At 44.2% G+C, this 26,631-nt stretch overlaps 1 protein-coding gene across 1 annotated transcript in view; it reads right to left on the bottom strand.

The window, feature by feature from the left end:
• The window catches only part of LOC115092773 (disintegrin and metalloproteinase domain-containing protein 9-like), an 868,617-nt gene that overhangs the window by 214,186 nt on the left and 627,800 nt on the right, over window positions 1-26,631 (bottom strand). Inside the window, exon 9 of the mRNA XM_029604075.1 lies at window positions 23,665-23,788. Coding sequence (XP_029459935.1) covers window positions 23,665-23,788 — 124 coding nt within the window. The remainder of the gene's footprint in view (window positions 1-23,664; window positions 23,789-26,631) is intronic.

The following is a 26,631-nucleotide window of genomic DNA, read 5'->3' as shown; positions in this document are numbered from 1 at the left end:
ACTGCTTTGCCTATCCGTCCAGGCCTTATGTTCCTACAAGTGTTTGACCTCGATTGCTCTGCCTGTCTGTCCAGGCCTTAAGTTCATAAGTGTTTGACCTCGATTGCTCTGCCTGTCCGTCCAGGCCTTATGTTCCTAAAAGTGTTTGACCTCGATTGCTCTGCCTGTCCATCAAGGCCTTATGACCCTAGGTGGGATTGACTTCTGTCCTCGACTGCTTTGCCTATCCGTCCAGGCCTTATGTTCCTACAAGTGTTTGACCTTGATTGCTCTGCCTGTCCGTCCAGGCCTTATGTCCCTAGGTGGGATTGACTTCTGTCCTCGACTGCTATGCCTGTTCGTCCAAGCCTTATGTCCAGTCCTAATGGCTGAACCCTCGTTGCAAAGGGAAACCTCAGTCTCTCTGGCAATTAAAACTAGTACTCCTTCACAGCATTGATCGTTAAATAAAACAAAGAGTTTTCTTTAGTCTTTAGTCTTGGTTATGAAGTCATGATCTGTTTGCAAATGATTAAATCCGAACAATTTGTACCATTATACACTCTAGTGGCCAATCCATTCCAAGGAAGCCCTTTCCTGCTCTTAGGAAAGGGAACTCTCCCCGGTGTTGCAGCCTATCTCTTAGGACCTGTTGGCCCATGTTTAACCGCTGTTCACATGGCACCCTGCTCCCTGTTGCCACGCTTTGAAGGCTCGTGCTCCACTCCAGGGGCCAACCCATTCCAAGGCAGTCCTTTCCTGCTCTTAGGAAAGGGAACTCTCCCCGGTGTTGCAGCCTATCTCTTAAGACCTGTTGACCCATGTTGAACTGCTGTTTAGGGGCGAACCCATTCTAGGGTGACCTTTCCTGCTCATAGGTAAGGGAACTCTCCCCGGGTGTAGCCTGCCTGTATCTATCTACCCTCTGACCCATGTTGAACCGCTGTTTGTTTACATGGTAACCTCCTCCGCCTCGGCATTGACAACTGTCGTATGTATATTCAAGTTTCATATCACCAAAATGCCAGGAAGAGTGCAGATGATAGCACATATCAAATCTTGATTCTTCTAAAGTATACTTCATCTGTATGTACTCTCTTCTATCTGTGTTGCTAGGTGCCAAGCACACTTTATTAGTACTTCTTCTTAGCTTTGGAATAGTAAAGTTCTTCAAAGCCTCTGTTTCTACTAAAACAACAGCTGGCATTTGGGATTTTACTTCACTTGATGAAGTCCTTTTTATTAGTGTTTTACCTCCAGTCATTTCTTCCATTTTAAAATCAACCTCTTTCTATGCCAAGCTGTACTCAGGTAGGCTTTCCGGCCTACCTGTCTTTTGTCAAGGATATTCTCACACTACAGTCCCTTGGGGTCCTGTCTGTAGCCTGCCTGTATCTGACCTCTATCCCATGTTGAACCGCTGTTTAGGGGTGAACCCATTCTAGGGAGCCCTTTCCTGCTCGTAGGAAAGTGAACTCTCCCCGGGTGTAGCCTGCCTGTTTCTACCCTCTGACCCATGTTGAACCGCTGTTCCATTTTGAAATCAGCCTCTTTCTATGCCAAGCTGTACTCTGACTGCTTTCCGGCCTACCTGTCTTTTGTCAAGGATATTCTCACAGTACAGTCCCTGGGAATCCTGGGTGCAGCCAGCCTGATTTTAAAAGACCAGCGAGAGCCCACTGGACCCCAATGGAAACAACCCATTTTAGGGGTGAACCCATTCTAGGGAGCCCTTTCCTGCTCATAGGAAAGGGAACTCTCCCCGGGTGTAGCCTGCCTGTTTCTACCCTCTGACCCATGTTGCACCGCTGTTCACATTCACCCTCCTCTGTCTCAGCCTTGAAAACTCTCGTTTGTATATCAGCTACATCCACTGGATTTTAAAAGACCAGCGAGAGCTCACTGGATGCCAATGGAAACACCCCACTCTAGGGGTGAACCCATTCTAGGGAGCCCTTTCCTGTTCATAGGAAAGGGAACTCTCCCCAGGGCTCTTGTTTGAATATTTGCTACTACCACCAAAATCGGCACCCGCAGATGCTCCACTCCACCCAGGCATAGTTCATCATGTTTAGGTCCTAGTACTTGTGTTAGACTCCCTGGTCCCTGTTTCAAGATGGGTTGGTGCACAGTATGCCCAGTTGACAGTCCCACCACATACTGAGCCTCATCTTGTCTTGCCTCCTTGTCTTTCCCTTATCAAACCATAGGGAACTGACTACCTCGGCTCTGCCAGCCTGTCTTGCCCCTATCAACTTTCTGCCACTCTGCCTTGCTGCCAATCACCAGATGACTCACTCAACTCCTTGTGGTGTTATTGCCACTATCATGGTTCCTCAGTGTGTTGGTGCTAGTCTTTCTGCTTGCTATGTTCCCCCTTCATTGTGCTGTAGGATGTCAATGCCACTTGTTTTACCGCTTTGCCTGTAATGCTGCCTTCGAGGGCTCATGCATCTGTTATCGGTGCTCTCTGTTGAAGCTGTAGTGTGTTTTTGACACTCTTGCCACTTCTGGTACCCCTTTGCACCTTTACAGTGCCTTAGGCTACTCATGCCACTTTGGTGCCACTTTGCCACAGTCTAAGTATCTTGGAGCTCTTTTGTTGTTGTGATGATTGCTCCCCAGAAGTTTCATCAAAATTGATAATAAAACCCCAATTCTGCAGCCAAAAATAGGCTGGAAATCCTTCCCCCATTGACTTTAATGGGAACCGGAAAACAAATTCACATATCAACGTATCGGGGGCGCCATACATCCGAATGCAACAGAAATGTCCCCCGACGAATACGTTTCTCGAATGCAACGAAAATGTTTTGGCTGCACATCCCTACTAATTACTCCCGTTGCAATACAAAGGATTGTAAATAAACAAAAAATATCTAATTCCCCAATTAATCCTTGCTCAGGCTCTCTATTTAAAATCATCGTAGGCAGCTGTCCTGATCATATTTGTCAAATGGTTAATCGATCGTTAAAATCCTGAAAATTTCCTGAGGTACTTAAACAAACGTCTGTATTACCTATCCAAAAAAATAACACCTCTTCTTTTATGGATTTCTCCAATTTAAGGCCTATAGCTTAATTATCTTCGTTGGCAAAAACTCTGGAATCAGTAGTTTTATTTCAATTAAAAGATTACTTAACCGAAAATGATATATTAAATCCCAATCAACATGGCTTTAGAAAGGGGCACTCCACAGAGACCCTTCTCCTGTCCTCATTTGACACTTTCCTAAGAGGCTTTGACTCTTATACCGATTTCATTGTCATTTTTCTGGATATTTCGGCAGCGTTTGATACATTAGATATTAAAAATTCTGATCTCCATCCTTCAACACATAGGAATTCACTCCACAGTATTGGATTGGTTTAACAGTTTCCTCAATAACCGTTCTTGTCAAGTAAACATTGGCTCCTGTTCTTCATCATCCTATTCCCAAGTAACAGGGGGACCTCAAGGCTCCTCATTATCTCCAATTTTGTTTAATATATATCTTTTACCTCTGTGTCATATTCTATCTTCTTTAATTTTGCAATATAAACTGTATGCTGATGACATTCAGCTTTTTGTACCTTACAAATCATCTTGGTTAGAAACTTTTTCCATGATTCAATTATACATCAGTACTATAGAACAATGGATGGCCCATAATCGATTAAAACTTAACAAAAAAAAAAAACCAGAGATTTTATACCTTACTTTCATATCAAACTCTAGTAATGCTCCTCCAACTAATATTTTGCTGGGAAGCAATGTTATTCAAATCTCTAAAGTAGCAAGGGACTTAGGGATTTGGATTGATCCCAACTTATCTTTGATGCAACATATAGCCAAAGTAGTAAAACATTCTTTTTTCAAACTTCATGTGTTAAAACGGTTATGGCCTTTATTATTTTCACATGACTATAGATCAGTTTTGGAAGCACTAATTTTCTCAGGAATTGATTATTATAACCGATTGTATTTGGGCTTACCAGACTTGACTATCAGACCTTTGCAGCCAGGCTTCTTACTGCAACACCCATCAAACAGCATATTACTCCAACTTTGCAGAAATTACACTGGCTAACAGTTAAATATAGAATAAGGTATAAAACTCTTATGGTCATTCATTCTCTGTTAAATAATATTGATTCCATCTGGCTCTGTTCTACGAGTATACAAACCCTCAAGAGACCTTAGATCAGTGGGTAAAAATTTATTAGAAGTTCCCACAGTAAAAAACGGCAGCCCTTAATGTAACTAGACAACGAGCTTTTTCAGTGGCCGGCCCCATCATGTGGAATACTTTACCAGATGACTTGAGACAAATTCATAATAGAAAGGAGTTTAAAAGAGCTTTAAAAACCTATTTGTTCAAGGAAGCTTTTGGGAGTTCAGAACAGGCACAATAATGGATTAACCTAGGGAATTTAGCCGTTTGTAGTATTTATCTATTTTAGGCTTCTTACGTTAATTATTTAAGTTCTTTCTTTGTGTTTTTATAACGTAATAGTTAGTTCTATTCCTTTTAGAGATTTTAATTTTATTGATCAAGATATTATTTGTATTTTTTATTCTATCTTTTATATTTTTAGTTTATTTGAATTTATTATTATTTTTATTTTTATTTTTATGGCTGTAAAACACTTTGTTCAATCTTTGATTTGTAAAATGGTACATAAATTTATTTATTTATTTATTTATTTATTTATTTATGGAATTTATATACCGGGAGTTCCTGTATACAATACATATCACTCCGGTTCACAGTTAAACGGTAATAACTACTGCCGTGTGGCAGTTTACATGGAACAAATTTTTTTTTTTCATTGGAACAAATCAGAACTTGATATGAGAAGAATAAGCAAACCAACTAACTAGTTTCAAACTTTAAACATATAAGTAAGGCAATTTAGTCTTAGCTAAGTAGTGCAGAGAAAAAATACATTAGAACCAATGGATCAGGGTAATTATGGGTTGTTATATCAGTTAGTTCTTAGCTCTCTGGGAATGCTTGCAGGAAGAGCCAAGTTTTTAATTTCGCCTTAAAAGTGGTGTGGCACGGCTCCAGGCGGAGGTCTGGTGGTAGGGAGTTCCAGAGGGACGGGCCCGCGGTTGATAGTGCGCGTTTTCTCAGTGAGGATTTTGCGGGCTGAGTAATCATTCTATTTTGGTATGCACTTCTAGTCGGCTTGTCCGAAGTATGTAGTTGCAGCTTGAAGGTTAAGTTGAGTGGGGATATGTTATGAAGGGCCTTATGCATCATCATGCTGCTTTTGAACTGTATCCTGTATTTAATGGGGAGCCAGTGAAGGTGCTGGAGGATCGGGGTGATGTGGTCTCTTTTTTTGGCGTTGGTGAGAATTCTTGCTGTGGCATTCAGCACCATCTGGAGGGGTTTGGTAGAGCAGGCAGGAAGTCCTAGCAGAAGTGAGTTGCAATAGTCTAGTTTTGGGAGAATGATGGCTTGGAGTACTGTGCGGAAGTCTCTGTAACGTAGAAGTGGTTTTAGTTTCTTTAAAACTTGTAATTTAAAAAAGCATTCTTTGGTGGTGTTGTTGACGAATTTATTGAGGTTGAATCTGTTAAATATGTTAAATAAATAAATAAATAAATAAATATGTTAAATAAATAAATCTGTTAAATATGTTAAATAAATAAATAAATAAATAAATTCATCTCATCTGGAGACATTCTTAATTGATAAGACTTTGGCTGCACCAAATATGTAGGAGTTACTTGTATAGATGGAAGGAGTCATCAAATAAGTATTGTTTGCTAGCCAGCAAAACTATGATTGAGATTGTATTCTTTTTGCCTTTACATAAGTTGCTTATTTCCCCCTAGATGTGGTTTGATCTAGGTTGTTATATATATTATGTATATGTTGCTTCTTCTTTCTTTTAAACTATGTTTCAACTAGAATATGTATTAGGGATGTGAATCGTTTTACGACGATTAAAATTATCGTCCGATAATTTTAATATCGTCTTAAACCGTTATGAAACACAATACAATAGAGATTCTAACGATTTATTGTTATAAATCGTTAGAATCGTGAGCCGGCACACTAAAACCCGCTAAAACCCACCCCCGACCCTTTAAATTAAATCCACCACCCTCCCGAACCCCCCCCCCCAAATAACTTAAATTACCTGGTGGTCCAGCGGCGGTCCGGAACGGCAGCGGTCCGGAACGGGCTCCTGCTATTGAATCTTGTTGTCTTCAGCTGGCGCCATTTTCCAAAATGGCGGCCATAGACCAACAGGATTCGACGGTAGGAGGTCCTTCCGGACCCCCGCTGGACTTTTGGCAAGTCTTGTGGGGGTCAGGAGGACCCCCCAAGCTGGCCAAAAGTTCCTGGAGGTCCAGCGGGGGTCAGGGAGCGATTTCCCGCCGCGAATCGTTTTCCGTATGGAAAATGGCGCCGGCAGGAGATCGACTGCAGGAGGTCGTTCAGCGAGGCGCCGGAACCCTCGCTGAACGACCTCCTGCAGTCGATCTCCTGCCGGCGCCATTTTCCGTACGGAAAACGATTCGCGGCGGGAAATCGCTCCCTGACCCCCGCTGGACCTCCAGGAACTTTTGGCCAGCTTGGGGGGGGGCCTCCTGACCCCCACAAGACTTGCCAAAAGTCCAGCGGGGGTCCGGAAGGACCTCCTGCCGTCGAATCCTGTTGGTCTATGGCCGCCGCCATTTTTCGGCGCCATTTTGGAAAATGGCGCCGGCTGAAGACAACAAGATTCAATAGCAGGAGCCCGTTCCGGACCGCTGCCGTTCCGGACCGCCGCTGGACCACCAGGTAATTTAAGTTATTTGGGGGGGGGGTTCGGGAGGGTGGGGGATTTAATTTAAAGGGTCGGGGGTGGGTTTTAGCGGGTTTTAACGATTTTAGCGGGTTTTAACGATTTTAACGATTTATCACGATATTTTACCCCCCCCAAACGGCAACAATACGATTCCCTCCCCCTCCCAGCCGAAATCGATCGTTAAGACGATCGAGGACACGATTCACATCTCTAATATGTATTATTATTTCTCATTGTTAAATGATTGATAATAAAGAGATAATAACAAAAAAAAAAATGTCAGCTGCAAAAGAGCATATGACCAACCAGGCACAGAGGCCAAAGCAGCAAGGAACCAAAGATCTGTGCATCATTTGCCTCAGCCAGGTCACTCAGCCACCCTCCCCACCTCTGGCATGTCATGACGACAACCAGGGACAATAAAACTGGCAAGCACATGAAGAAGGGGAGAAGCCAAGCCTCATCTCAACAATGATGGGGTATGGGGTATGGGGGACACATACTCCCTCCCTCATATGGAGAAGCTAACACCCTTTGAGTGTCTCAGAGAATCCATGCTTGCAGAAGCCCACCAGCTCCTTGGATTTACTGCAGCAAGTTAGTCATGCATGACCTCACCCCAGAGCCATGCTGATTCTTGGCCCTCTTCCAATAGCAATTCCCTTCAGCAGCCAATGCCCACCTCTCTCCTTCATCTACAACAGCCACAGCATATGACAGCAGACCATGGTGTCATATGTGGGCTCAGGTAGTGTTCCTTCACCGCCACATCCTGCACTACCTGAGCCCAGCACTTTTGTTGCTGCCTATGCAAAAAGAAAAAGAGGCCTGGTTAGTTGCTGCACAAGCCTCTTATCCTCAGCCTGCTACTTTCTTGTTCTTCCCCAACCCCCAACCAATGGACCTATGGACCCTTTAGATAAAGGAGATTAGGAAGGGAAGGAGAGGATTTGCAGATGCTGCTAGAAGTGCAAACGAGCACCAGACTTAGCACCCCTTTCTGAACCAGGAGGTAGGTTGCACTATCACTACATGGGTAGGGGCAGTCCCCTTTCATTGACCCAGTGGGCTCTTCTGCATAAATCACAAAGGCTGAGGACATCAGTACCCATTCCTCCACCAAGGTAACATAATGAGGCTGGTATTGCATGGGTACCCTAGTAGTTACATGCAGTGCCCATGTTTGCTGCTCAGCAATGCCTTTTTATTGAAAATTATCTGTCACTGATGTCTGTAAATATAAATAAATTTAATGAATCTTGAGGAGGATTAAAGATAGTAATGAATAAAATTGTTTAGCAAAATTGTGCTGTCATTAGTTTACCAGCAGCTTTCTCCATACATTTGTGCTATTCTTCATCATTGTTTAATACAATTTGCTTTTTTCCTGCCCCTCTGTATTACACCTTGCCATTGACTGTTCATAAATGTTCAAAGCTTTCTGCTCCTCAGACACATAAGAGTAATAAACATAGAAAAGATCCTTCTTCATCCTTGGGACTTACTGTGTATATTAATCTTGCAAACATCTTTTTCCCATCCCTTTCGTTCTTTTACATGTGTCTTGAATTTAGACAGAGTAGTACTGGTGGTATCTCTGCATAGAGATTTTTTCTTAGTTGGTCATCTTGCTAATTCAACTGAAACCATGATGTGTTGTTTTTTATGTGCAGTATCATTTAAAGTCTGATTGTCATAGCCATTCCCAAAGCAGACCAATTGTTCTCGTTCCAGATGAACTGAAAGTCTGATAATATGATGTGAATGATCATACATCTTATTTTTCAATAAATTTCACATCGCTCCTGCAGCACTGACATATCTGACATTCAAATGCCCTTTCTCCTTCAGAAAGAAACTGAAAACTTGGCTGTTCACTCAAGCCTTCCCTTGATGGGTCACTCCACAACTAGCGAAGACACTAACTCCTTATTTTCACAGTCCCCCCCCCTCCCCTTTCTCATGGATCGTTCTTGCCACAGTTCGATTTTACATATCAGGCCATCGTCTAAGCTAGTATCATACGTTGATTGTTACTTACTTTACACTTGTTAGAGTTATGTTAAACTAATTTCTTTTGCTCTTAATTCTCCTGTACTGTAAATCCCTGTTCATTGTAACTTTTCTTCTATTTTATTGGTTACCCCTGGTTACACTGTAAACCCGTACGATAAGACCTTCGTCTTGAGCATTGGTATATTAAAAGAATTAAAAAATATAAATTTAAATAAATATGTAATTTTTTTATGATGGAGTGAGTTGTAATTTTGCCCATTATCTATAATTTTTATATTACAGCAATCATATTATTTATAGGTATATTTGACAGGGTTCTTAACTGGTTTAATTGATACACATACCCTGCCATTAATGTACGATTATATTTTAAAGCTAAATACTTAATATGAGGGATTACATTTATATTATCAACTGTGAGTCCAATATTCATCTGCTATCTGGTTTGCAAAGTTAACCAGATAAATTTAACCAGCTAACTGCTTGAATATTCAGTGGCATAGCCACATTGCTAAATAGGTCATATACACTTGTGCATTACCTCTGTTGCTTAAGTACCTATACTACTGAGACAGAGGAACTCGGCAAATTATAATGCCAAACAATAATTATATATTAAATTTTATTTAAACACCAATTTCAAATATCCATATTGCATAAGTTCCACTATGTGTGCTACAGGAGTTTCCAAATTAAAACCAACAACGACGCATCACCTTCCATATATACCAATACCATACATCCCAAACACTCACTAAAATTGGTACATTCTATATACTCACAACCCTTATACCTCCCCATACAATGTTGACATAAACACCCCCGCTGGACTTTTGGCAAGTCTTGTGGGGGTCAGGAGGCCCCCCCAAGCTGGCCAAAAGTCCCTGTGGGTCCAACGGGGGTCCCGGAGCGACCTGCCGTCCGACGCCAGGACTCAAAATGGCGCCAATAGCCTTTGCCCATACTATGTCACAGGGGCTACCGGTGCCATTGGTCAGCCCCTGTCACATGGTAGGAACACAAGATGGCGCCGTGACCATGTGATAGGGACTGACCAATGGCACCGGTAGCCCCTGTGACACAGGCTATCGGCGCCGTGATGAAACCGGCAAACGAGTGCAGCGATGGCTTCCTGACTCCCCGCTGGACCACCAGGGAGTTTTGAGAAGTCTTGGGGGGGGGGGGGGGGTCAGGAGGGGGGGGGTTGTAGTTAATTTAGTAGTAACGTATTTACAGATCGACAACTTATTGAATTCTCCATACTTCCGCATGAAATGGAATTGACCCCCCACGAATACGTATCACGTACGCAACGAAAACTTTTTGCCTGCACATCCCTATGTACCTCATCTCCGCTGGCATGATGGGAATTGCAACAGGGGTGAGAAGTCAGGTCTAGCACCATATCCTGAATTTCCTGAGCAAAACCACAGAATGACTGCATTGTTCACACTATGGTGACTTATAGATATCAATGGCAAGACACTGCATGTAATAAGACAATGGCCCTTCAAATACTATTTCCCTACACAAAATTCATGCAAGCTTTTGGTGGTAACACTTTATGAACAGTTTAGGACTTGCTTATTCTGTGTCAGCTCTTCTAGAATGGCTAAATGCATGTGGTGGATTCCTAACTGTGTGCTTGTCACTCATAAAGAAGCAAAGAATACCAATTTCTAGCCCTCATCAAACCCTGAATCTGTACATCACAGTTGCCACACATGTCCTACTTTCAGCCTCATGGTACGATACTGCAAGTCATTGGCTGTTCACTGTATGTCTTCCCCAGATACACATTGGTCTGAGCTGACACACTGAAGATGGGTATGCCGTAGCTTTTGTTTTACCTTTGTGATGGTCAAGACAAACTGTGGCTGACATCCTGGCTGACCAATGGCTAACCAGCCACACACGATCTGGGAATCACAGCAGTGTGGATACTAAAAGAATGTGAGTAATCAAACACGTTCCTACTGCTGGAAATATGAGGCTTGGAAAGGACAAATTTATTCAGTGAAGCCTTAGAAAGTGTGTAGTGGCTGCCCACTCACAAAGCTTTCTGGAAAGTGCATTTTGTGGGAACACAATATTAGCAGGCCTCTCAGGCATGGCGAGAGAAAGCCAGGCACTGGTGCTCTGGCATGTACATCTAACAGTACCAGGCATTTGTCTTTTAAACAATGCTGTAATCTACCCCACAGCCACACTCCCCCCCCCCCCCCCCCTGCATGTCCTAGCTGGTTGATGGAAACAGAGAGGCAGAGAGTAAATGGAAACAGAGAGGCAGAGAGCATTAGCGTTAATAGCCACCTCTTACAATGTTATTTATACTTATATATAACTATCTGATCTTCATTTCCCTTCTCATTCCAAGTTATTGTTTTCCTTGTTATTTGTAACTGCTTTTCTGCACTATTGTTTAAATGGTAAAGTTTATTATAATTACACCCCTGTTTCTTGTGAACCAGCATGATGGGACCACCGTCTTGAATGTTGGTATATAAAAAAGTTAAATAAATAAATAAATAAATAGAGAAAGAAGCATGTGCTTAACTACGAGCCAACCATCATCATAGAAATCATCCTCAAATTCTTCAAAGATGCCCAATTGCCTAAGTATAAAAGAATCATGCGTGCTCCAGGGTGCCTGGCCACAATGTTGAGGATATGCAGTCATGAATCACAGATCACTTGTACGTTGATGGAGTGGAAGAGCTTTCTGTTACAGAAGATCGCCTTCCTGTTACATGGTGAGATGATGGCTATGTGAATGTAATCAATAGCTCCCATTACATTGGGAAAGTGTGCAGTGGCATAAAAGCCTATCTTGGTATCCATCAATTCCTGCCTGTCCTGAGGGAATGCTATGTAATGCTTAATGTGGTCAGATACTGCTTCTTTGACCTGGCCCAAACAGCATGAAAAAGTGCTCTGGGCCATTCTCCTGATGACCCTTGCTGTAGTTTGGAAAGAGCTGGCTGCCAACAAATGCAGGGTGGCCAATAGTTTGGTGAGGCAGGTATAGTGTGAGTCTGTTCCGTGACTGGATCCAAATCCCCTCTTATTTCCTCATATAATTCCAGGATAGCCCGAGAGTTTTTAACGCATATTCTTCTGGCATGTCCAGCAAAGATGTTCGTGAAGGAAAGATGCGCTCCCTGTATCTCTTCCGCCTGCATGGCAACCATTGTCGTGTGCCCTGATGCTCTCTCTGTAGGGCCAATGGCTCAGGCGCAGGGATTTCCCTAGGAGGGGTGGGAACATCCCTTGCCTGTTCTGGTAATTATTGTTGTTGTTGCTCTTCTTCTTCTCCTTCTTGTTGTTGGCTATGGTGATCCTCCTCAAGGATCCAATATCCCCTCACAAGTACACTTGCCACAAACATAATAGATCTAAGAAGGCAGGCCAGGTAGGAGCAGCTGTTTTTAATGGTCAGAAGGGCATGATGGGTGCTTTGCTATTAGGCCTCATTTTATCGCACATGATAATAACCGTGAACCATGCTTATGGCCTTGCGATAAAAACATTTTTGGCATGTACCACCCAAACAAATAGGTGTAACTATTTCTGTCATAAAATCTAGCATTATTGTGCATTAATCTAACACATTCGGTGGTAGGAGACCTTACTTTGCATTAACTCCTCCCACTCTCCTCCCACTCTCTTCCCACTTGCATACTCAATGTAGAATTTGCAATATGCATTTGCTTTGCAATATTTATTGCATGCGTTAGGGCCTTATTGAGCATGTTAAGGTCCTAACGCAAATTAAAAAATGACCCTGTAAGTGAGCCAAATAGCTGACTCTGCACTGGAATACCTTTGTCCTGACCTAGCTATTTAACTTTTTAGAAGTCAGTATTCAAAATAATCCATCTAGTTAAATAAGCTGGATAAGACTTATCCAGTTAACTGATATGACATATTCAGCAGCATGGCTATGCTACTAAATATCCCCTTAAAAATCACTGGTTAGCTGGATAAGTCTTATCTGGCTATCTTTAGACCTACTATTGAGCATATCTAATTTATCTGGTTAACTGAACTGGATAAGTTTAAATATTACTACTTATCCAGCTAAGTTAACTGGATAAGTAGTTCCTCCCCAAAACTCCCATTTTACACTCACCAATTAGCTGGATAAGTATTTATCTGGCTAAGTACATATCTGTATAAGTAGTGGCTGCTAAATGTGGCCAGATATTCAGCCACCTCCATCTAACCAGATAAGTCCTTACTTAACTGGCTAAGTGGCGCTGAATATCGACCTCTTGCCACATAAATAGCTGGATAGGTTCCGGCCCCGAGTATGGCTGGATGTTTGAAGGTTGCCATTTATCCAGTTAAGATTGAACTTAGACAAATAGCACTTAATATGAGCTCTGTATAATCTTGAAGGATGGTTATTCTTCCGCCTTGTCTTCTATATATTTGATGTCTATCAATATTTGTATGTGCTATGTCTCTGGTCTTTGAGATAGCAAATGCTGCTTACTTGTAACAGGTGTTCTCACAGGACAGCAGGATGTTAGTCCTCACATATGGGTGACATCACAGGATGGAGCCCAATCATGGAAAACTTCTGTCAAAGTTTCCAGAACTTTGACTGGCCCCTACTGGGCATGCCCAGCATGGCACTAACCCTGCAGCCAGCAGGGGTCCCCCCAGGGCCGGCGGAAGCACTAGGCGAACCAGGCGGTCACCTAGGGCGCCAGCTTCCCGGGGGCGGCACTGCCCCGGTAAAATTAAGAGAGCCGCGCTCAGCCGCTGCCCCGGTAAAATGAAAAGAGCTGCATTAAGCCACCGCCCCCACGATAAAAATAAAAGAGCCGCTGCCGGCAGCCCGCCCCAAAAGACCCATCTGACCTCCCCCAGCGGTTCGCGTGCTCCCGGTCTCTCCCGCTGCTCTTTCTTCCCTGCTGCCGTTGCCGCCGGGCTATCAGCACGTTCAAGCCCAGCGGGAACGGCAGCAGTGCAAAAAAAAAAAAAAAAGCTGTGGCATCCGCGGCTGGCCTTTTCTTCCTCCCGCCCCCCCCTGACCCGGAACAGGAAGTGATGCGCGGGAAGGAGAAAGAGCGGTGCCGCATGAAAAAAAATAGCGGCGACAGCAGCATCGGCCCCCGAGCAATTGAAGCAGCCGGTAATCGGGAAAGGAGTCAGCAGCATGAGCCTCCCGCGGTCGATGAGATTCTTCCTTTTTGGCCTGTGGGGGCTGGAGGAGGAGGAGGCTGTTGCAGCTACCGTTTGTGTGGGGGAGGAAGTGAGTGAGAGAAAGAGAGAGAAGCAGCCAGCCTGCCTGTGTGTGATTGAGAGAATGTGTGTGTGATTGAGAGAAACTGGTCAGAGAGCTGATGTATGTGTATATGTGAGAGACAATGAAAGTGACTGCTCAAGGAGATGACTGATGTGTGAGACAGTCAGGGATGTGACTGGTGTGTGTGTGTGTGTGTGTGTGTGTGTGTGAAAGAGAGAAAAAGCATGGAAGTGAGAACTCTGGGTATGTGAGAAAGCATGGGAGTAAGAAGCCTGGTGTTGTGGGGATGTATGTGAAAGAAAGCATTGGAGTGAGAAGCCTGATTATGTGAGAGAGAGCATGGAAGTGGGAAGCCTGTGTGTGTGTGCATGTATGAGAGAGAGACTGGTTGGTAAGGTGACGGTGTAACTGGTGTGTATGTGAATGTGAGAGAGAATGTGATTCAGGGAATGAGAAGCCTGTGCACCTGCAGAGCGAGCATGGAAATGAGAGAGAGACTGGTGTATGTGTGTGTGTGTGTGTGTGTAACAGAGAGAAAGTGATTATGGGAATGAGAAGTCTGTGCATGTGAAGAGAGTGAGCATGGGAGTGAGAACCTGGGTGTGTGTGAGACACAGCATGGGAGGGAGAAGCCTGTATATGTAAGACAGAACAGGTGACTGGTGTGTGTTTGTGTGTATGTGTGAGAGAGAAAGAAAGTGATTATGGGAATGAGAAGCCTGTGCATGTGAAGAGTGAGCATGGGAGTGAGAAAGCTGGGAGTGTGTGAGATACAGCATGGGAGTGAGAAGCCTGTATATCTGAAAGAGAACATGGGAGTGGGAAGCCTGTGTGTGTGTATGCATGAGAGAGTTCAGGTGACTGGTGTGTGTGTTTGTGTATGTGTGTGAGAGAAAGAAAGTGATTATGGGAATGAGAAGCCTGTGCATGTGGAGAGAACAAGCATGAGAGTGAGAGACTGGTGAGTGTGTGTGAAAAAGAGAAAGTGATTATGAGAGTGAGAAGCCCATATATGTAAGTGGAACACGGGAGTGGGAAGCCTGTGTGTGTATGGCATGAGAGAAACTGTTCAGGAAGGTGACTGGTGTGTTTGTCAAAGACTGTTTGGGAGATGATTGGTGTGTGAGAGACAGAAACTGGTCATGGGGGCATGACTGATATGGTGTGTGTGTGAGAGACATGGGCCTTAAGGAAGAGGACCATGAGTATAGAGCTTAGCCACTACTGCTGCTTCTGGTGTGTACTACAGCCTGCATGGAAGAGGAGTAAGAGAGCTGCTGGAGGGGGTAAGTAAAGATGGCTTTTTAAGTTTATTTTTCTTGATTGACTGCCATTTTAATTATTTAATATTATGTGATGTGTCTGCTTTTTTTGTTTGAGCAACAAGTATAGCTTTGGTTTATGTTTATTTTATTTATTTTTATTTATTTATTTATTTATTTATTTATTTATAAAAGTTTCTATACCGTCGATAAGACAAATCATTTCAATGGTTTACATGGCATAAAAATGTCAAATAAGTGTTCTGTTATAAATACAGACTTCGTTATTTTCATTAATGCACAATGTAAGTTAATTGTGTGTGTGTGGGGGGGGGGCGGCATAGCTGACGTTTCGCCTAGGGCGCCTAATACCCTTGCACCGGCCCTGGGTCCCCCCTTCAGTCTTATTTGAAAGCTACAGGCAGTGCTAAAAAATAAAACAACAAAACGTTACGAACTGAACACCGTGGGGTGGCGTGTGGATTTCGTGAGGACTAACATCCTGCTGTCCTGTGAGAACACCTGTTACAGGTAAGCAACATTTGCTTTCTCACAGGACAAGCAGGATGGTAGTCCTCACATATGGGTGAGTACCGATCTGAGAATGTCCGAACATGCACCAAATTTACCCAAAGGCGTGCAACAGGCACAACAACTGGGGCGGAATTTGGTAGAGGGCATCCTGAACCCTACCGAGCAGGCGGAAGGGTGCTGGTACTAGGGGTGTGCATTCGTATTGACCGCATATGTAAAACGCTACGCATATTTTTTTTTTAACTTAGGAGGCCCCCCCAAGCTGGCCAAAAGTTCTTTTTGGGCCGAACGAGCCTTCCGGCGCGAACTCGCCGGGAATCACGTGACGCCGCGTCACTCGACGTGGCGCCGATGTCACATGCTTCTCGCCAAGGATTGCAGAAATGGCGTCCTCACTCCTCGCTCGATCACCAGGGAGTTGTGGTAAGTCTGGGGGGGGGGGGATTAAGGAGGGTGAGGGGTTTAAATTTTTTTTTTTGCACATATGGACATATACCCAACTCATTTAATTTTTTTTATGTCCATATTGACCGCAAATGGGACCCCCTTTGGACATATGGACATAAACGTTTGCTCTGCACATCCCTAGCTGGTATATCACGTTGTAAACAGGTTACGAAAGACAGATTGGCCGAAGATGGAATCTTGTCTTCCGGCTTTCTCCAAGCAATAGAGAGCTGCAAAGGTGTGGAGGGAACTCCAAGTGGCAGCCCTACAAATGTCAGGAAGCAGCACCGATCGTAAGTGTGCTAATGAAGTTGCCATTGCCCTCACAGAGTGTGCTTTAACATGGTTTAGGAATGGAATGCCTGCTTGCTGGTAGCAGAAGGTTATGCAGTCCACCGACCAGGAGGAGAGAGTCTGCTTACCCACAGGCTTCCCTAACCTGTTAGGGTGGAAAGAGACAAACAATTGAGTGTTTTATGTGGGCAGCTGTACGGTCTAGGTAAAACGCTAGAACCCGTTTACAGTCAAGTGTATGCAGAACCTGTTCTCCTGGGTTGGCATGGGGCCTTGGAAAAAAGGTAGGTAGTATGATGGATTGATGAAGATGAAAATCCAAACTACCTTAGGCAAGAATTTCGGGTGAGTGCGGAGTACCGCCCGGTCCTGCAGAAGTTTAGTGTAAGGTGGATAGGTAACTAGAGCCTGCAATTCACTAACTCTGCGAGCTGAAGTGATAACCAAAAGGAAAATCACTTTCCATGTGAGATATCTAAGGTCACAGGAGTGGAGAGGCTCGAAAGGTAGTTTCATGAGCTGACCCAGAACTAGATTAAGGTCCCAAGAAGGAGTCGGAGGACGTAGCGAAGGCTTGATGTGGAGCAAGCCCTTCAAAAAATGTGTGACAAGGGGATGTACTGATATAGAAACATCCCCGATACGTTTATGGAAGGTGGCTACTGCACTGACATGCATTCTAATGGAGGAAGTCTTAAGACCTGACTCTGATAGATGCCAGAGATAATCCAGAAATTTCGGGATTGGACAGGAAAAAGGGCCAAGGGACTGAGAAGAGCACCATGATGTGAACCTTTTCCATTTGTAAGAATAAGCTTTTCTCGTGGAAGGCTTCCGTGAAGCAATCAGGACACGGGAAACTGGCTCAGAAAGGTTAAGTGGCTGAAGGATTAACCTTTCAACATCCATGCCGTCAGGGTCAAGGCTGGGAGATTGGGATGTCATAGGCACCCGTCGTTTTAAGTGATCAGAAGCGGGTCATTTCCCAAGGGAATGTGCCTGCGGATGGAGAGGTCCTGAAGTATTGGAAACCACACTTGGCATGGCCAGTGAGGTGCTATCAGGATCATGGTTCCCTTGTTCTGATGTAACTTCACGAGAGTCTTCGAGAGAAGAGGAAGTGGAGGGAATGCATAGAGCAGACCGATTGCCCAAGAGAGGGAGAATGCGTCTCTGGGTTGAGAGTGTTTGCTGCGAATGAGAGAGCAGTAGTTCTCCACTTTGTGGTTTTGTGGGGATGCAAAGAGGTCTATCCGAGGATATCCCCATTGTTGGAAGATGGAGTTCGCTACCGAGGGGTTGAGTGACCACTCGTGCGGTTGAAAGACGCGACTCAGATTGTCTGCCAGTACATTGCCCACTCCCGGCAACTAGGTAGCCCTGAGGTACATTGAATGGGAGAGAGCTTCCATCCAAATCTGCGCAGCTTCCTGACACAGAAGGAAGGAGCTTGTGCCCCCCTGCTTGTTGATGTACCACATTGCCACCTGGTTGTCCGTCTGAATCAGGATGACTTGATTTGAGAGGTGATCCTGAAAGGCCCTGAGAGCATATCTGATTGCTCGAAGTTCCAGGAAATTTATTTGGTGTTTGACTTCCCCTGGAGACCAAGAGCCTTGTGTCTGTAGATCAGCTACATGAGCTCCCCATCTGAGGTTGGAAGTGTCGGTGGTGAGAATGATTTGAGGATTTGGAACGTGAAAGGGTAATCCCTGGAGGAGATTGGTCTGATTTTTCCACCAGGCGAGAGAGAGACGGAGTGAGTCGGTGACTTGGACAATGGCCGACAGAGGTTGAATAGCTTGAGTCCATTGAGACCTCAGAGTCCAGTGCATGATTCTCATGGCCAAGCGGACCATAGGTGTGACATGGACTGAGGATGCTATGAGACCTAGGAGGACGAAAAATTGGCATGCAGTCGCGGAGTGCTGAGACTGCAGTTGATGAGCAAGGAATGCGAGAGTCAGTGCTCGTTGTTGAGGTAGGAAAGCCTTTGCCTGTAAGGTGTCCAAGTCTTCCCCAATGAATGATAAGGTTTGAGATGGGAGTCAGTAGGATTGAGGGATGACAGATCAGCTTGCTGATTGGGAGCCCTGATTAACCAGTCGTCCAGGTAGGGGTAGATGTGAACACCTTGTGTCCTGAGGAAGGCTGCGACAACTATGAGGCATTTGGTAAAGACCCGTGGCGCAGACGCTAGGCCGAACGGGAGCACTCGATATTGATAGTGCTTGTGGCCTACTAGAAACCTCAGGTACTTGCAATGAGCTGGAGTTATCTCAATGTGGGTGTATGCGTCCTGGAGGTCCAGAGAGCAGAGCCAGTCTCCTCTTTGTAGAAGAGGTAGAAGTGAGCCCAAGGTGACCATCTTGAACTTTTCTCGTTTAAGGTACTTTTTGAGGGCCTGTAAATCTAGATTAGGCCGGACCCCTCCCGATTTTTGGGGGATTAGAAGTACCGGGAATAGAAACCTAGGCCTTGCTGAGAGTATGGATGGGTTCTATTGCTCTTGACTGGAGAAGGAGGGAAACCTCTTGATCCAGAAGAATGGAGTATTTGGATGTTCTCCATGTCTGTAGAGGTGGGGAGTCCGGTGGTAGGGTGAGAAAGTTCAGATGGTAACCCTGAGCAATGATTGCTAATACCCATTGGTCGGATGTGATTGAATGCCACATGTTGTGGAAGTGGCACAATCAACCTCCTACTGGTATGTGCGACAGAAGAATCTGGCTGCTGCTCTCTAATTGGAAGTCAAAAACCTGAAGCAGGTCCTGGCTGAGGAGCTGCTTGTGGTTTTTGTTTTCGGGCTTGACGAGACTGGGGTTTTTGATAAGGTCTCGTGGCACGGGATCTGGATGGTGGCGGATAAGACTTCTTCAGGCGGAAAAAAGACTTCTTAGAGTCCTTTCTGAAAGGTTGTTTTGAGGAGAAGTCAGAAGGCATCAAAGAAAGGGTCTCATGATGGTCTTTTAATTCTGCCACCGTCCGTTGAATCTGCTCGCCAAACAGATTATCACCGACACAAGGCAGGTCGGATAACAGGTCTTGTACTTCTGGGTGAAGGTCAGAAGACTTGAGCCAAGCCCACCGCCTCGTCGAAATGGCAGCTGCAGACACTCTGGTAGAAGTGTAAAAAATGTCATAAGATGTTCTAATCTCATGCTTGCCTGCCTCAAAACCCTTATTGACTAGGGTTTGTAATTGTTCTTGAAATTGCTGAGGCAGGGAGTCTGAGAAGTCCTGTATCTGCTTAAAAATGACCCTGTTATATTGGGTCATATAAAGCTTATAGGCTGCAATTTGGGAGATGAGCATGACCCCTTGAAATACTCGGCGACCAATATTATCTAGGAACTCCTGTTCCTTTCCAGGAGGAGGTTGTGACCTCTTCGCCCTTTTTTGTGCAGACTCTACCATGACCGAGTGGTGATCAAGCTAAGATTTTTGAAAACCTGGGGCTGATTGTGCCAAATAGGTAGTGTCAGCTTTTCTATGTACTGGAGGAATTGATCCAGGATGTTCCCAGTTCTTAAGAAGATTAAGAAGGAGCTGATGGATGGGAATAGAGGTGATTACCTTGGGGGCATCCAGGAATTGGAGCAATTCCATCATCTGGTGCCTATCATCCTGTTCAGTCTGCAATTGGAAGGGAACCAATTCTGACATTTCCTTCACAAAATGTATAAAGAAAAGGTCCTCTGGAGGAGAACGCTTCCTACTCTCAGTGGGTGAAGGTGGTAAAGGTAAATCATCGGTGTCTTTTGAAGTGTCATCACCCCAGGTGTCACACGGATCAGCACCTGCTCCTCTAGGAACTAGAGGGGGACAGGGTGGTTGAAGACCTGAAGGCCCCGGTCTAGGCTCCGAAGGAATCGGAGGAATTAACGGAGGCACCGATGATGGCATCGAAGGCACCGGTGCATGCATCCAAGGTATCGATGGATGAGTCGGTGGCGCCGCTGGACGTACCTGCACCGATGGATGGGTCGGTGGCGAGGGACATATCGGCATCGATGGCTTAGGCAGAACTCCCGAGGGATGCGAAACGGTGTTTCCCTCCCGATGATGCAGTTAGTGGGAAGGGCATCGGAGCCATCGGAGACCCGGGAACCATCGGAGGAAAGGCAGTCATAAGCGCTTCCATCCTGGCAAGCAGCGGTGCCAGCGCTGCTGGAATTGGGTCGATGATTGGTTCCACAGACGGTGCCGGTGTCGGTCCAGGAGGAACCTGAAGACGTTTCATCCATCCGGTCCAGTTCTTCTCGGAGACCTGGAGCAAGCAGCCCCCGGCTCCGGTACAGAAGAAGGAGGCAGAGGGATAGCCAGAAGGACCACCGTTACAGGCGGAGTCACGGCTCCCGAACCCTGATTGGGTGAGGGTTACCTTGGTGACTCTGTCGCAGGAATGGTCGGTGCCTTTCCTGGACGGGGTCTCTTCAACAGCGGCTCGGACGATGGCGAGGTTGATGATTTTGCTCCCTCGATGGTCTGAGTCTTACGGTGTCGATGGCGATGTTTCTCCCTGCGATCCCCTCAATCCTGAGTGGGAGTGGAGGGTGTCGATGGCCGAGAAGTCATCGATGGCAGTCGGTCACTGGTCGGTGGTTGATGCTGGCGCGAAGTTGACGGTGCCGGCTCCGACGACGTCGATGCAATGGACGGAGTCGGGGTTTGAGCATGGAAGAGAAGTTCCATTTTCTCCATTCTGGCCTTGCGACCCTTCGGTGTCGTTAGGGCACAGTTGGTGCAGGTCAAGACATCGTGCTCGCATCCTAGGCACATTACACAGACTTTATGGGGGTCTGTAATAGACATGGTGCGAGTACAGTCTGGGCACCGACGAAACCCTGACGCCATGGCCATGTAAAAAATCGAGCTGCGGTACGGTTGACGGCCAAGAGGCCGCAAGGGCCAAACTCAACGGTAATCGACAGAAAAACGGATAAAAACTTACCGGAGTACCACGGACTGAGAAAAGTTAGAGGAGGGGCAAATAACTTTTAATAATTCCGTGAGGAAAATTCCTGTCAGGAATCTCTTCAGAGCTCCTTTACCGTGAGGCTACTGCTGCACAGAAAAAACAAGACTGAAGGGGGACCCCTGCTGGCTGCAGGGTTAGTGCCATGCTGGGCATGTCCAGTAGGGGCCAGTCAAAATTCTGGAAACTTTGACAGAAGTTTTCCGTGATTGGGCTCCAACCTGTGATGTCACCCATATGTGAGGACTATCATCCTGCTTGTCCTGTGAGAAATTTCTTTAGAAAATCCCTATTTGCCATGTATGGTATATTTGAATTCATGTTTTCAGCTGGTCTAGGAATGAAACATTGGGGAAAATTTTCAAAGTCATTTATCTGTCTAAATCCCAGTTCTATGTGTTTAAATGATTTTTTTTAAAGTGATCTAGGGGCTGTGTATGCAAAGGTCTATGTAAAAGTTGATTTTAAGCACAGTTTTACATGCACTACAGAAAGCCATTCCAGAGGGAGTGGGGTTGGGTTGAAACCATTGTTTAGGTATATACTTTCAATTTTTGCAAGTAAATGCATAAATATTAACTGCACTAAATTACACCTGCTCTTGAGCAGCTGTAACTTTGTATATATGTTGGCACTGGCTCTACGCACACCCGTGAATATTCAAAGTGTATTTATGTGTATACATCATCTTTGAAAATTTGGGATAAAGTCTGCTGTTAAGCTAAATTCTATACATAATTTTTAATATGTGGATTCTCTGAAAATTACCCTCCTTGGAACAATGATAGAAACAAGATAGAAATGTCAGGGTCTAGTAATTTTGCACATACTAAAAAGTCAATCCTTTTGTCATCTGAATTTTGTCTTCTTGCAAGAATAGTGAAATGTATAGATGTGGTAGACCTCTTTTCTGGAATTTAATTATACATACAAAATCAATATGCTGTCCAAAAATATATTTATTGAATATGCCATGCATCAATGCAATGCTGGACATAGTGGAGCCAGACATTACTTCCGAGCTCCCAGTCATGTTTAGGGGTTTAGGGGTCTTGCTGGAGTGGGAAATGTAGGCCAGGCTTGAAGGGGAAACTCGGGGGAGGTGAAAGAGGTAAATACGTTTTGACAAAATGGAGGGTGGGTGCATATTCAAACATAGCCAGTTAGGTATAAACATTATCTGGCTAAAGTTAGCCAGATAATTTTAATTTTCAATATTCAGCATGATGTTATCCCACTGAATATCCTGGATAACCTATCTAGCTAACTTTAGCTGGATTAGTTATCCATTTTAGACTTTTTTTGAATACTGATCTTTAAACATCCAGGGGTAAATATTCAGAAGTTAGCCAGATATCTAAATTAGCCAGATAGACATATCCATCTAACTTAGATGGGATATTCAGCAGCATGGCTATGCTGCTGAATATCCCCATAGAAAATTTCAGATTAGATGGATAAGTCTTATTGAGCAGGTCTAACTTTGGAGGTTATTTTGTAAGCCTATTGCACATGAAAAGGGACATTTTGCACGTGATAGCTTGATAGGGGTGGAGTCAGGGCAGAGTTGGGACTGGAAGAGGAGGAGTCGGGGGTGGCTTTGGGGCAGACGCGGCGGTAACTTCTCTGGAGGTGATAAGGTAAGACCTGTGATCGCTGCCAATAGCACGCCCAATAACACCACCTTTCAAGGTAGTGCTATTGGGTGCGAAAGCCGGCAGCGATAACACCACGTTGGTGCAATCGCTGCCGGCTTTCGCAGGCCCGCCCCCCCTTCGCCCCCCTGCCCCCCATTACCGCGGGATTCACAAAGCTGTGCGACAATAGAAAATCCAGGCCTTAGCCAGATAAGTTATCCATCTAAGGCCCGACCCACATGGCTCATTCACAATTTATCCAGCTAATCAGATAGCCAGATATATGACCTTTCAAGCTATCTAGCACCTGCTGAATATAATTGTATATTCAGCAGTCATTAGATCACTGGATAAGTCCTACTTATCTGGTTATCTGCATCTGAATAATGACCTTCCCTGTCATGTATTAATAGTGAAACCTTTCTCCATAACTCCATAAACTCAAATGACAAAATAATGAATACTTACCCACTAAAATAGTCCCTTATTGCATTTCTTGTCATGTATATAATAATAGAAGTACTGATTATTGGAACAATTATAGCAAGGGCTATTGACAATTGCATTAAGACCTTCCAGGGGTTTGTGAGTTCTGTAAAATAGGATACATTACTTTGTTTAATGAATTTCTTTAACATACATTGGTTATTAGTTGCACAATTGTCCCTAAATTGTTAATATAAAACTGAAAAAATGTATTTATGGTACTACAATCATATGCTTATAGAAAACTTGCACACTTGTAGCAAATGTTTTCCAAAGACAGTAGGAAACTCAGTCACACACATGTGTAATGTTATTGGCACCAATATGAAAAAATCTCTCAAAGATTTTTAGAAAGCCTGTGAAGTCCATTCTGGGTACGTGTGAGAGTTTTCACATAGGGGGTCATTTTCCAAGGGGGGTGGAGCATATGTAAAGTAGGAAAGAGTTATTGTGTGCCATAGCATAGCTCTAGAGGCTGGTAAAGGGGGGAGAGAGAGAGAGAGAGAGAGAGAGAGAGAGAGAGAGAGAGAGAGAGAGAGAGAGAGAGAGAGAGAGAGAGAGACTTGCTATAGTGTCTCTTCCCTAGACAGGTATTTGTATCCCTATGGTAGGCCCACCTAGTAACTCGAGGTGGGGATTAGGTATGAGTGTAGGGGTTTGGGGGCCACTTTCACATTCAACATGAGACGTACGAACAGAACAGTGGTCTCTTGTGAAGATTTGATGGCCTTCGGAGTGAGGAAACTCACTCCAAGATGAGATTTGGGCAATGTTCTCTCCACCTAGCTTGATGGACACAAGCTAGGTGGAGAGAACATTGTCCAAATCTCATCTTGGAGTGAGTTTCCTCACTCCGAAGGCCATCAAATCTTCACAAGAAACCACTGTTCTGTTCGTACATCTCATGTTGAATGTGAAAGTGGCCCCCAAACCCCTACACTCATACCTAATCCCCACCTCGAGTTACTAGGTGGGCCTACCATAGGGATACAAATACCTGTCTAGGGAAGAGACACTATAGCAAGTCTCTCTCTCTCAAGGGCAAAATGGCAAGCCTACAGTTACCACTATGGTAAACTACAAAAAGGGAAAAATAAATCTCTTCACAACCTTCATGATAAATATCCCCAAAAGAGAGATTTCTATAAGATACCAAACATTTTACAAATCTACTGCCATGTATCAAAAACATGATTCAACAATACATTTATGCAAAAATATCTTGAAACATGATGTCACTTTGATTTTACATGCTTTAAAAAACACAATACAGTGCCTATATCCTGATACTTTTCATTTTTAAAACATCTATCATATTTTATATACATACATGAAAGTTCATAATCAGTTCCTTTATATACCCCACTTCTAACATGCATACAACATCCACTCACACATAAAAACAAACACAAATAGTTCCTTCATGAACTCAAAACAATCCAAATAATATGTGAAAGTTAGAGACTAAACACAGCCTCTCTTTTATGTCTTCTCTATACCCCAACCAGGGACCCTTGTTTCACCTGAAGGCTTCTTCAGGGGGAACACATCTCTCAATAACTTTATATCCTAAAACATTAAAACAAGTATTCTGTTTTAAATACATAGCCCTTCACACCCGCCACTACCATATCATTCTTTAGGTACAATCTATTCACCCCAAATATAAATATTGTTTCCTGTGACCATTTATTTCCCTCTACAAAGCATTAACTTCACCTTCAAAATTTATAATGCAATATAGCTTGATACAAATGCTCATTTATTTCAACAGCTAACGTGCTTCCCAAGTGGCAACACTTCAAGCTATACAATATCCACACACAGTATTGCACTTCACTCTTCAGTGAAATGCCCCAACAAGGGCCCTTAATTTCACCCTGAAATGGGGCTTTGAGGGAGACCTGTTTACTGAATCCACTGAATGCAAAATTCAAAAATACAGATTTCAGAGCTATTTCCAATTTAGGTGTCATCGCATCTTATTAATGCTGCTTACAAAAGCAGCATGCCTGCCAAGCTGCTTGAGATGCCAAAAACCTACAACTCTGACGTTACCATTGTAAAGCATCACCAATGTAAATGGGGCATTTAATGAGGGAAGTACAAATGAGAAGGGTGACCAAAATGATAAAGGGGATGGAAAGGCTCCTCTATGAGAAAAGGCTAAAGAGCTTAGGACTGTTCAGCTTGGAGAAGAGACAACTGAGGGGGGATATGATAGAGGTAAGAACATAAGAACATGAGAAATTGCCATGCTGGGTCAGACCAAGGGTCCATCAAGCCCAGCATCCTGTTTCCAACAGAGGCCAAAACCAGGCCACAAGAACTTGGCAACTACCCAAACACTAAGAAGAACCCATGCTACTGATGCAATTAATAGCAGTGGCTATTCCCTAAGTATAATTGATTAATAGCCTAATGGACTTCTCCTCCAAGAACTTATCCAAACCTTTTTTGAACCCAGCAACACTAACTGCACTAACCACCTCCTGTGGCAACAAATTCCAGAGCTTTATTGTGCGTTGAGTGAAAAAGAATTTTCTCTGATTAGTCTTAAATGTGTTACTTGCTAATTTCATGGAATGCCCCCTAGTCCTTCTATTATTCGAAAGTATAAATAACCGAGTCACATCTATTCGTTCAAGACCTCTCATGATCTTAAAGACCTCTATCATATCCCCCCTCAGCTGTCTCTTCGCCAAGCTGAACAGCCCTAACCTCTTCAGCCTTTCCTCATAGGGGAGCTGTTCCATCCCCTTTATCATTTTGGTTGCCGTTCTCTGAACCTTCTCCATCGCAACTATATCTTTTTTGAGATGCGCGACCAGAATTGTACACAGTATTCAAGGTGCAATCTCACCATGGAGCGATACAGAGGCATTATGACATTTTTTGTTCTATTAACCATTCCCTTCCTAATAATTCCTGATATTCTATTTGTTTTTT

This window comes from Rhinatrema bivittatum, chromosome 5 (genome assembly GCF_901001135.1).
Source record: "Rhinatrema bivittatum chromosome 5, aRhiBiv1.1, whole genome shotgun sequence".
NCBI lineage: Eukaryota > Metazoa > Chordata > Amphibia > Gymnophiona > Rhinatrematidae > Rhinatrema > Rhinatrema bivittatum.
This window is presented reverse-complemented; position numbering and strand designations above follow the sequence as displayed.